At 58.0% G+C, this 9,289-nt stretch overlaps 1 protein-coding gene across 1 annotated transcript in view; it reads right to left on the bottom strand.

Annotated features, from left to right (window-relative positions):
• Positions 1-2,061: 2,061 nt before the first annotated feature.
• LOC117007119 (neuron navigator 1-like) overlaps positions 2,062-9,289 on the bottom strand; it is a 60,121-nt gene continuing 52,893 nt past the window's right edge. Inside the window, exons 23-32 of the mRNA XM_033080025.2 lie at positions 9,001-9,098; positions 8,780-8,875; positions 8,469-8,628; positions 8,135-8,370; positions 7,883-8,037; positions 7,623-7,694; positions 7,165-7,361; positions 6,566-6,684; positions 6,139-6,336; positions 2,062-5,592 (exon numbers count right to left, since the gene is read on the bottom strand). Of these exons, the coding sequence (XP_032935916.1) occupies positions 5,497-5,592; positions 6,139-6,336; positions 6,566-6,684; positions 7,165-7,361; positions 7,623-7,694; positions 7,883-8,037; positions 8,135-8,370; positions 8,469-8,628; positions 8,780-8,875; positions 9,001-9,098 (1,427 nt within the window). The 3' untranslated portion in view covers positions 2,062-5,496. The remainder of the gene's footprint in view (positions 5,593-6,138; positions 6,337-6,565; positions 6,685-7,164; positions 7,362-7,622; positions 7,695-7,882; positions 8,038-8,134; positions 8,371-8,468; positions 8,629-8,779; positions 8,876-9,000; positions 9,099-9,289) is intronic.

Raw genomic sequence — 9,289 nt, 5'->3', positions numbered from 1 at the left:
GCACCTCCACCGTACCTCCCCCAGATCCAGAAGGCTTCTGGGAACCAGCTTTGGTTTTAGAGTCAAAACATCAGGAAAAAGGTGATGGGATTGAGTGAGGAGTCCGGGGTGGGGGGAGCAGAGGGCAATGGTGGGACAGTTTTGCCTGTGCTATGGGATCCCTTTCCCACCGATGGAGCCTCGAGTGGGAAAGGGAGCCCTTGGACACTCCTTACTCCCCACACGTGAGCCAGGGACAGGCACCCTGCGGGTTCACCCCAAATCACCCCAGCTGAGGGTCTTCCACCTCCATTCCAGCAGTCCCTGGGTCCCAGTGTCACAGCCAGAGCATCTGAGCTACACAGGGAGGTGACTGCCTGCTCCAGCCAGAGACACTCTAGAAAGGTGGTGCCTGGAGCAGGGAGGGGATCCCGAGGTCCCAGCCCAGCTGTGAGCTGCATCTCCCAAAACCTCTGCACACCCAGTTTTGTTGCAGCAAAACACCCTCCCAGCCTTGCACCAGCGCCCGACACACATCACAGACAGGCACGAGCTCCCTCCGGATACTGCGGGCAGGGGAAGGGTCCTGCATGGGGGCCACAAGCCCACTTCAGCACCCAGGGTCGCTGGTTTCCCGGAACGAAGGGACCCTCCCCTGCCCTTGAAAAGGGCGGATGTGTGTTCCCAAACGCAGGAGTCCGTCTGGCATCATCCCCGTGTGGTCCTTCTGCATCGCCCCCCCACCCCATGGCTCGGACCGATTCCTCTGGCTCTGCGCCGTGGCACTTCCCGTAGTCACGATGCGTGGGACCCTTCTGCTGCTCCCCTGCCTCCTCTCCCGCCTGTTCTGCTGCCTGCACAGGGCTTGGAGTCAGCACAGGTCGGGGTGCACGCACAGGACACATCTCTGCGGTCACCAAAACCGGTCCCACTCTCCGCGTCCGGGACCGCACCCAACGTAACGAACTCGTGTGAACTCGGCCTGCGGGAGGAGCGGGAGCCGATGGGAAGAGCCCTCTCCTGGCCCTGGATCCGCCACTGCAGCCTCTTACAGCTCATCGCAATCCCGTCATTAATCAACAGCTCCTGAAGCATCTGTCCCCGCTCCAGTATCGCTCTCCGGAGGGGAAAACAGATTTGGAGACGCTGCGGGAAGACCGGGCTCTCCCTGCCTGCTTTAGCCTCCAGCCGTGCTCTGCAAACTGGATTTGCACAAGGGACACTATGCCACCTCTGTCCCCCTGTGCTGATGTGGCATCTGTTACCATCATGCCCTTTCAAATGGGAGATCAGATCTGACCTGGTTAGGCAAAAGGGACCCTGGGAATGCCCACCCAACCTGAGCCCTTCTCCCCATCTGCTTACCTCAGGTAGGACCTTCCTCTCCTGCCCCAGGAAAGAGGCCTCCTGCTTTCCATATCCTAAACTGCAAAGATTCCAAATCAGGACCATTTCTGCCCACCCCAGGTTTTACAGGAGTGTGACCTCAGGAGAGAGGTCCCCAACCCCTAAGACTGCTCCCAGCATCCTGCAAAACAGCTAAGATTACACCCAGGAGCATTTCTACTAAGGCTCCCTTCCCAGATTTTGCAGGAAGGCAACTACCAAGGACAGGAGTAACTGCTTTGAGGGCTTGAGCCCCTCTGCTCTGGTGACAGGCTAGGAGAGATGGGGGATGTTCAGCCTGGAGAGAAGGCCCTGGGGAGAACTCAGGGCTCCTTCCAGTGCCTAGAAGGCCAGGAGAGCTGGAGAGGGACTTTGGACAAGGGCCTGGAGGGAAGAGGGAGAATGGCTTCAAACTGCCAGAGGGCAGGGTTAGATGGGATAATGGGAAGGAATCCTTGGCTGTGAGGGTGGGGAGGCCCTGCCACAGGCTGCCCAGAGAAGCTGTAGCCACCTCATCCTTGGTAATGTTCAAGGCCAGGGGCTTGGAGCAACTTGGGATAGTGGAAGGTGTCCCCTCCACTGAGATGAGGTTTAAAGTCCCTTCCATCCAAACCATCACATTCTATGATGTGTACAACTACCCGCCCCTCTGCCATACAGGAACAGAGCCATAGACACAGGACCAGGAGCCAACAGTACAGGAGATCACTTTATTGAATCCAATGGTGTTAGACAGACGACTGAGAAGAGACATGCCAGTTGGTGCGGGCAGTGTGGGCAGCAGGAGCTGACTTGGTGCAGGGCTGGATTTGTTTCTGTCTTTTCAGAATATCCTCAAGCCTTTTCCTGGCTTCCTTTTATGTTTCTTTTAAAATTTCTTTGAAGTAAAAACCAACTAATCGTGGAAAGAGTACAGATGGTGTTTGTTTGTTCCCTATGATTGTTCCCGCAGCTATGTACAATGTGGGGCTGGGTCTCAACATCAGGTATAAAATGGAGCGAGTTTACAAACATGGAGAGTGCAAGGAAAAAGCAAAAAACAGACAGGCAAGAGCAGTAGAAATCTGGACCAAAATCTTAAAGAGAAATTTAAAAAGTGCTATAAAACCCCTTGGCAGGAATACCATGCAGTTAAGAAACACAAAACCCAGTCCATTACACAGATAATCTAGAACAGGAATTTGTCCATTTCATCTTTTATTTAATTAAAAAAGGTTGTTTGTATTTAATAGAAAAAAGCTAAAAGTGTAAGGTTCAGGCCACCAGGCAGCAGCAGCTCAAGGGGGCAGGAGGGTGAGGTGCTGGCATCGCACACCTCCAGCCCCTCAAGGGGACTCCCAGGGACCATGGGCACCTTTGGGGGTAGCAGGCACCTTTGGGGACAACAGGCACCCTTGGAGGTGGCAGGAGGATGAGTTTAGAGCAATCCCTGGACCCCTTCCCTGGGGACAGAGGTGCTCAGCTCACAGGGGTTTGGCCCTCTGACAGCTGCCAGCCTTGGGGACAGGAGGTGCTTGGTGTAAGCCAGGAGGAGCCCACCAGGACCTGGCCCCTCCAGCCAGGTAAGGCCAGCCAAGGCTCCAAACATGCTAATCCCAGGGCGCACCTGTTGGCATGGCCCTTCTTCCCTCAGTGATTCCTCCTGGATCACATCCCCACCTGCTACTCCCCTCCAGCTGCCAGTACTGAGTTGATGGGATGAGGGGCAGCCCCAGTGAGGGGAGGGATGGGGTGAACCTGCAGGACACAGGCCAGGGGATGCTCAGCAGTGAGGGACAAGCTACAGTTGGTCCAGGTTTGGGTGGCTCCCTGGAGGTGTCAGAAAAGAAAGCTCAGGCAAGGCTGCCCCTCCTCCCATGGGACTCCTCAGGGCACCTGGGCACAGGGCAGCCTCCAAAGGTGCATCAGTCTCTTCCCACCCTGGGTACCAGAGTCCCAAGGAGAGTGAGAGGGGGTGGAGGGGACAGCTGGGTCCCCACTGCCAACCTTGAGTGGCTGCTGGGCCAGAGTCTCATACAATCAGAAAAGAAGTCAGCACAGCACAGTCATCACAGAGTACAAAAAAAACCCAAAACCAGGGACAAGGCGCAGGGCCAGCCCCCCCAACCCACACAGGGCGTTCCACGACGGATCTATGTACAACGAGTCCTCAACATCAGCAACACAAGAGAAGGCGAACAGAAAGCCCTAACGCCCAAGCCAGCATGGGGAGGAGATCCCGGAGATCCCTGTGGGAAGGGGCCGGGCTGGCCGGCCCCGGCAGCAGCAGGAGGCTGTCAGACAGACTGAGAAGTGGGAGAAGTGAGCACCATGGGGCGGCAAGGCGGGACACACCGGCCAAGAGCACCGAGGGCAGAGGTGGCAGCAGCCTCCAAGGGCACTGCGGGAGTTGCCCGTTCCAGAGGGATGTGAGGCGTTCCTGAAGGCCACACCAGCTGCGGCACAGGGGGCCGAGGCTGCCCAGTCCCCAGCCTGGCAGTTTGGGGACAGGGTGGGCTCAGTTGATCTGACCCTGGGGTCACCTCTCCTCATATGTCTCTCCAAGGCCCCGGATGAATGTGGGGGCTGAGCTGGAGGGCAGCAGGAGGAGGAGAACCCCAGAGCCCAGGTGTGCACAGGATGGGGTGGGGACCTGCAGGGCACCCTGCAGCCATGGCAGGGGACAGGCCAGCAAGGGTGCTGCAGGCAGCAGTCCAAGCTTGGACAGTGCCAGCCCCTTCACTCCATCCCAGGCAAGCTGGCTTTGGGGACAGAGGACACTGGAGCTAGAGCAGGCTGTGACAGCACTGTCCCAAGCCCTTGTGCCCCCTACCCGCACGGCCAGGGATTAAGGCACCATGGCAGCACCGGGGCTGACCCTCTCCATGGAGTCTGGTCTTTTGACAATGCGGGATAAGGCCAGGAGGACACATGGCAACCCCAGGTGCCCCCAAAGCACCAACACAGATCCTGCCAGGCTGCAGGAAGGCACAGGGCCAGGGGGAGCAGGCTGCATGGGGAGCAACTCCAGGCTCATCGACCCACAGCCCCAGGCCTGGCAGCACCAAGGGGATGGGAGGCTGATTGGACCCCTCTCCACCAAGGGGACAGGGAGGGCATCCAGCTGCCCAGGGATGGGACAGCAGAGCAGAATCCCCATGCCCCAGTACCTCAGGGGTATGGGGCATCCCAGCCTGGTGGGAGACAGCGTCCAGATGCCTTGTGTCTTTGAGGAGGAGGGAGTTGCCATGTGAGGGGCTGCTCTGGGAGCCTCCTGCTGCCACCCGCCTCCACACTGGCCACCAAGTCCCACGTCAGCCAACCTGTGCGGCCCCAGGAGGTGGGTTCAGGGACTGGAGATCATCCAGTGAGCACCAGTTTTATGACAGAGGTGGTTTGAGTGGTGAAACCAACAGCTGCAAAAGAAACTAAAGGGGAAGGGCACTGCTGCCAGGGAAGCAGTAGGCACCAGACCACAGGCTCCAGGCTAGGAGAGCAAAGAACCAGAACAAAAAAAGGGACCAAAGTAAAGTCTGGACTCGGCCAAAGGAAAAGGGGGAGGGAGGGAACAAAATAAAATAACCAAAGCAGGGTTTTTGGGCTGACCTGATCACAGTGGCTGCCATGAATGTGGAACAGGGAGTGCAGAGAGAGCAGTGACAGCCATGCTCCCCTTGGCTGGTATGGGGTGGGAGCTCCACATTGGAGGCTCCAGTGGCTTTGCTTGGTGGGGGCAGAGGGAGCCAGAGCCCCTTGTGCCCATGCCCTCATCCTGCAGCCCCAGCACCTCCTGTGCTCCCAGCTGTGGCCCAGGTGGCTCCCATGGGGTCCCTGCCCCACGCAGCGGCCTTCCTGCAGCTCCCAGGAGTGGGAGCTTAGCCTCAGTGGTCACCTTGGTCCCAAAGCCCAAGAGTTTGCAATAGAGACAGAAAAAAACCAAGAAGAGAAACCAGGATTCTCCTACCCCCAGGGTTGGTAGGAGAGACAGAACCTCGTGCTCTTTCACAGATGAGCAGAGTTTCCACCAGGACATCCCAGAGCCCTGCTCTTCTCCTCTCCGCTTGCTCGCCAGCCCCACGCTACTGGATGCCAAAGGAAAATGAGAGCAGCCCAGCAGCAGCTCCCCTCCACCTGGGCTGGCACATCCAGGCCTCACAGAGTCGACTGCAGGTCAGGGTCCACCATGGTCTCACGGTCTGGAGACTCAATGTAGTTGGCAGCTTCCTGGAGCTTGAGCAGCATGGCCATCTGTGGGGACAGGAGCATGGCAGGAGCCCAAGGCAGACAGAAGACTGGAGAGGCCACTTGGCCCTCCTTGCCCTCCCAAAGCAGCCTCACTGGGAAGTTCCTTAGAGGGTAAAGAAAATCCCAGAGATGCTGCAAAATCCCTCCCTTGCACCAGGATCCAGCCTCGGGCACAGCTAGAATGCTCAAAACTAAGTGTGCCAAAACAGCATCAGCTGGCATCACCTGTGGCAGCTGATCAGTCAGCAGGAGAATCCAGGTGACACATCAGGACATATAGGAGCACATGTGTGCCTATCTGTGGCTCTGCATGTGGACATGACACCTCATAGAGTATCATGTCATGTCCTTTCACTAGCATATCACCTTGTGTCCTGGTGTGCAGCCCACCTGCCAGTGCCTCTATCCTGCACCCTCAGCTCCTCCTGGGAGCACAAAGTGTTTCTGCATCTCAAATCATGCTTTTTACACCGAGAATTAACTGCAAAAGTGAAGCTCTGCCCTGCTCTGCCACCAGCTCCTCCCAGCCCCTCCTGCTGGCCAGCATACCAGCGGGTCCGAGTCCAGGGAGCTGGGGGTGGTGTCCTTCACGGTGCGCTCCTCAGGGGGGGACACGGCGCTGTGGGGCCCGATGGTGGGCGGGGGCAGGTGGTAGAGCTTGGACTGGTCCTGCTGCGCTGACGGCCAGGGCAGGGTGTCCCGCACCCACTCCACGGGGTCCTCCCAGGCAGCCTTCTGTCCATGGACCTGTGGCAGGGAGCAAGTGGCAGCCAACTCCTCAGTACATGCCAGAGCATGTGGCACCCTGAACTCCCAGGACAGTGCTATGTCCCACGACAGCCACAGGGCACAGATTGACAGAGATGTTATCTGCACCCACAGTCCCAGTGCCTCCCCTCTCTCCCCAACCCACGATGGCTGTATCAGTGTGTCCCCACACTGGTTTGCATTCCCATGTGCCAGCAGCACTGGTTACCTTGAGCCCATCTTTCGCCCCCTCCTGCAGGTAAGGGATGATGGAGTTGTTCCACAGGTCGATGAACCAGGTCCGGAAATCCTCAATTCCAATAGGGCAGGACAGAAAGAAGCAGGGACCTGGGGGGGGAAGGCAAACAGTAGAAATGGGAGCCGGGTCCCCCTCTCCAGTCACTGGGCCGGAGGCTCACAGCACTGAGGTGGGCACACCTGGCTGGCAGGGTGCCCTTGGGAACAGTGACTAGCAGGCAGACAGCATCTCCCAGGCAAGGAAGGGAGCTGCCAAGTTCAATCTATCCCCCAAAAGCCTGCTGAAGCATGGGGGGATCCTCCTGGGAACACACAGATGCTCCATGCCCAGGGAAGGGTGTTGGGAGAACTGCCAGCCTTGGCTGACACCCCTAGTGACAGCTCCCAAAGGAACAAAGACAACCCAGGAAAGAGCAATGCTTGTGTGCATCACCCACCAGCTGTGGTTTGTGGCACTGGGAGACAAAGGGAACATGTCAGCCTCCCCGAGATCCTCTGGGAGGGCTTGGTTCCAGTCCCCAGGGTTCCCTGCAGCCTGGGGCAGAGGAGGAAGGCAAGGCAGGGCCGTACCGATGAGGAAGTCAGATGTGCTGTGCTTTTCCAGAAAGGTGTGCAAATGGTACCAGAGCTTGGGCACCCAGTCCAGCACCCGCAGCAGCTCCTCCTTGTTGGCATTGATGTCCGTGTCCGACTCCAGCAGCTTCCGCCGCAGGTAGCGCACCAGAAAGCCATTGGCTGGCTCCACGTTGTTGGAGAAGGTCAGCATCCTGGGGAAGGACTCTGGTGGTCAGGGTTGGGTCCCCACACAAGCTGTCCTGCTCCCCAAGACTCTTGGAGTCCTCCTTGCATCCCCACCCTGAGTTTGCCTGAGGTCGGGGAATACCAGATCTTTCCGGGATGGCAGGGACAGGCTTGGGGTTCAGTGCTAATCAGGGTCCCCAGTCATAGGATGTGACCACAGAAACACCCAGGGGCAAGTGATAGCTTCTGTCCCCTACAACTCCTAAAGATGATTCTCAGGGATGTACCTGAAGCTGAGATGGAGACCGTGGTTTGGGGTCATCTTCACAGGCTGGTTGGTAGTGCCAATGATATACGGGCTGAGTGAGTGACAGAGAGACAACACTCATGAGAAAAAGCCTCTGAGTCACCCCTGCCCAAGACAGAGCTGATCTGAGCACAGTAGACATATGTGGCCTCATCCCACAGCCCAGTGACCTCAGTGGGAGCAGTGGGGAGGATGTGTGTGCCATGGGGCTGTGCTGGAGGGGTGCAGAGGGGCTCTCACCATTTGTGGTACTTGCAGGTGAGTGCACCGTTGACAAGCTCGCTGATGGAGCCTGCCTCACTGAGGTCGTCCAGGAGGATCACCAGAGGCACATCTGCCGTGCCCGTCTCCCGGTCGATCTGGTTGGCGAGGTTGGACAGGTACAGCTGTAAATCCTGGAAAAAACAGACCAGGTGTCATGTGTGGGGTAGCTATGACAGCCATGGGGACCATGGCACCAGTGCCCACAGGGACGCTGCTGTGTGCCCTCACCTTGCAGGACTGCTGGTGCATGTTGAAGGTGCTGACAATGCCCTCGGTGACATCCCGACCAGAGCGCTCCACCAGGTACTCAGCCAGGCGGTTGGTCAGGTAGGTCTTGCCGGTGCCACTAGGCCCCGAGAGGATGAGGCGGCGGTGCTTCAGCAGGAGGCTGATGTAGTGCTGCATCATGGGCTTGGGGATGAGTGTTTCGAACACCAGGCTGTCCACGCACTTCTCTTTCAAGCCTGTGGGCAGGGGAGGGCTGAGGGTCCCACTCACACCCTGAAATGGCCTGAGACAGCAGGGATATGGCACAATCATGGAGCCCCTCTGCCACACTGACCTTTGAGTGTCACCACAATGCTGGTCAGGCCCCGGCGGCACAATGGCAGCTCTGGTGGGTCCATGTCCAGCACCCGCTTGATGTGGCTGATGCTGTAGCCGTAGACAGACTCGGTGCTGAGCCCCAGTGTAGATGCAGGATCCATCTTGGTGATATAATCCTACATGGAGAAGAACAGGGCTATCAATGCTCCTGAGGGCTAGCAGAGAGCAGCCCCAAGAGAGCTGGGGAGGACCTGGGCCAGGGAATAGGAGGTGTGGTGGAGCAGAGTCAAAGGATGGCTCTCTAGAGAGTGTTCTTCATCCTCCTACCTTGAAGACCTGGCAGACAGCCTCGTCCAGCATCTTCCAGTCTACCTTCCCGCTCACCTTGGTCCAGCCCAAGAAAAACTCCTGCTGCTTGAGGTCCTAGGAGCCAAGGCAGAAGTGTGCAGTGCTACAGCACCATATCCAGTCCCAGGAGTCATCCTTTGTCTCTTCGTTAGGGCCATGACATGGTGACAGGTCAGGCTCCCCAGACTGCCCACACTTACCCCCTTGATGATGTGCTGGGGCGGCATGCGCACCACAATCCGCAGCGTCAGCTCATCCTTCTGGGTGCCAGCGCTGACAGCATCCATGGGAGACATGTCTGGGGATGGAGCAGTGAGGCTGTGCTGGCCAGAGCCGAGCCACCAGGCCTGGCTATGCACAGCTGGAGGCAAATACTACTGTGGATGACAGCAGCACCGGCAGCACAACAGATCCTCTGCTCACTCCAGGTGAGCAGCAGCACATTGCCACCACACACTCCTCCCTATCCCAGCCCTTCTCCATCTGCCA

The sequence above is a fragment of the Catharus ustulatus genome, chromosome 25 (genome assembly GCF_009819885.2).
Source record: "Catharus ustulatus isolate bCatUst1 chromosome 25, bCatUst1.pri.v2, whole genome shotgun sequence".
Taxonomy (NCBI): Eukaryota; Metazoa; Chordata; class Aves; order Passeriformes; family Turdidae; genus Catharus; species Catharus ustulatus.
This window is presented reverse-complemented; position numbering and strand designations above follow the sequence as displayed.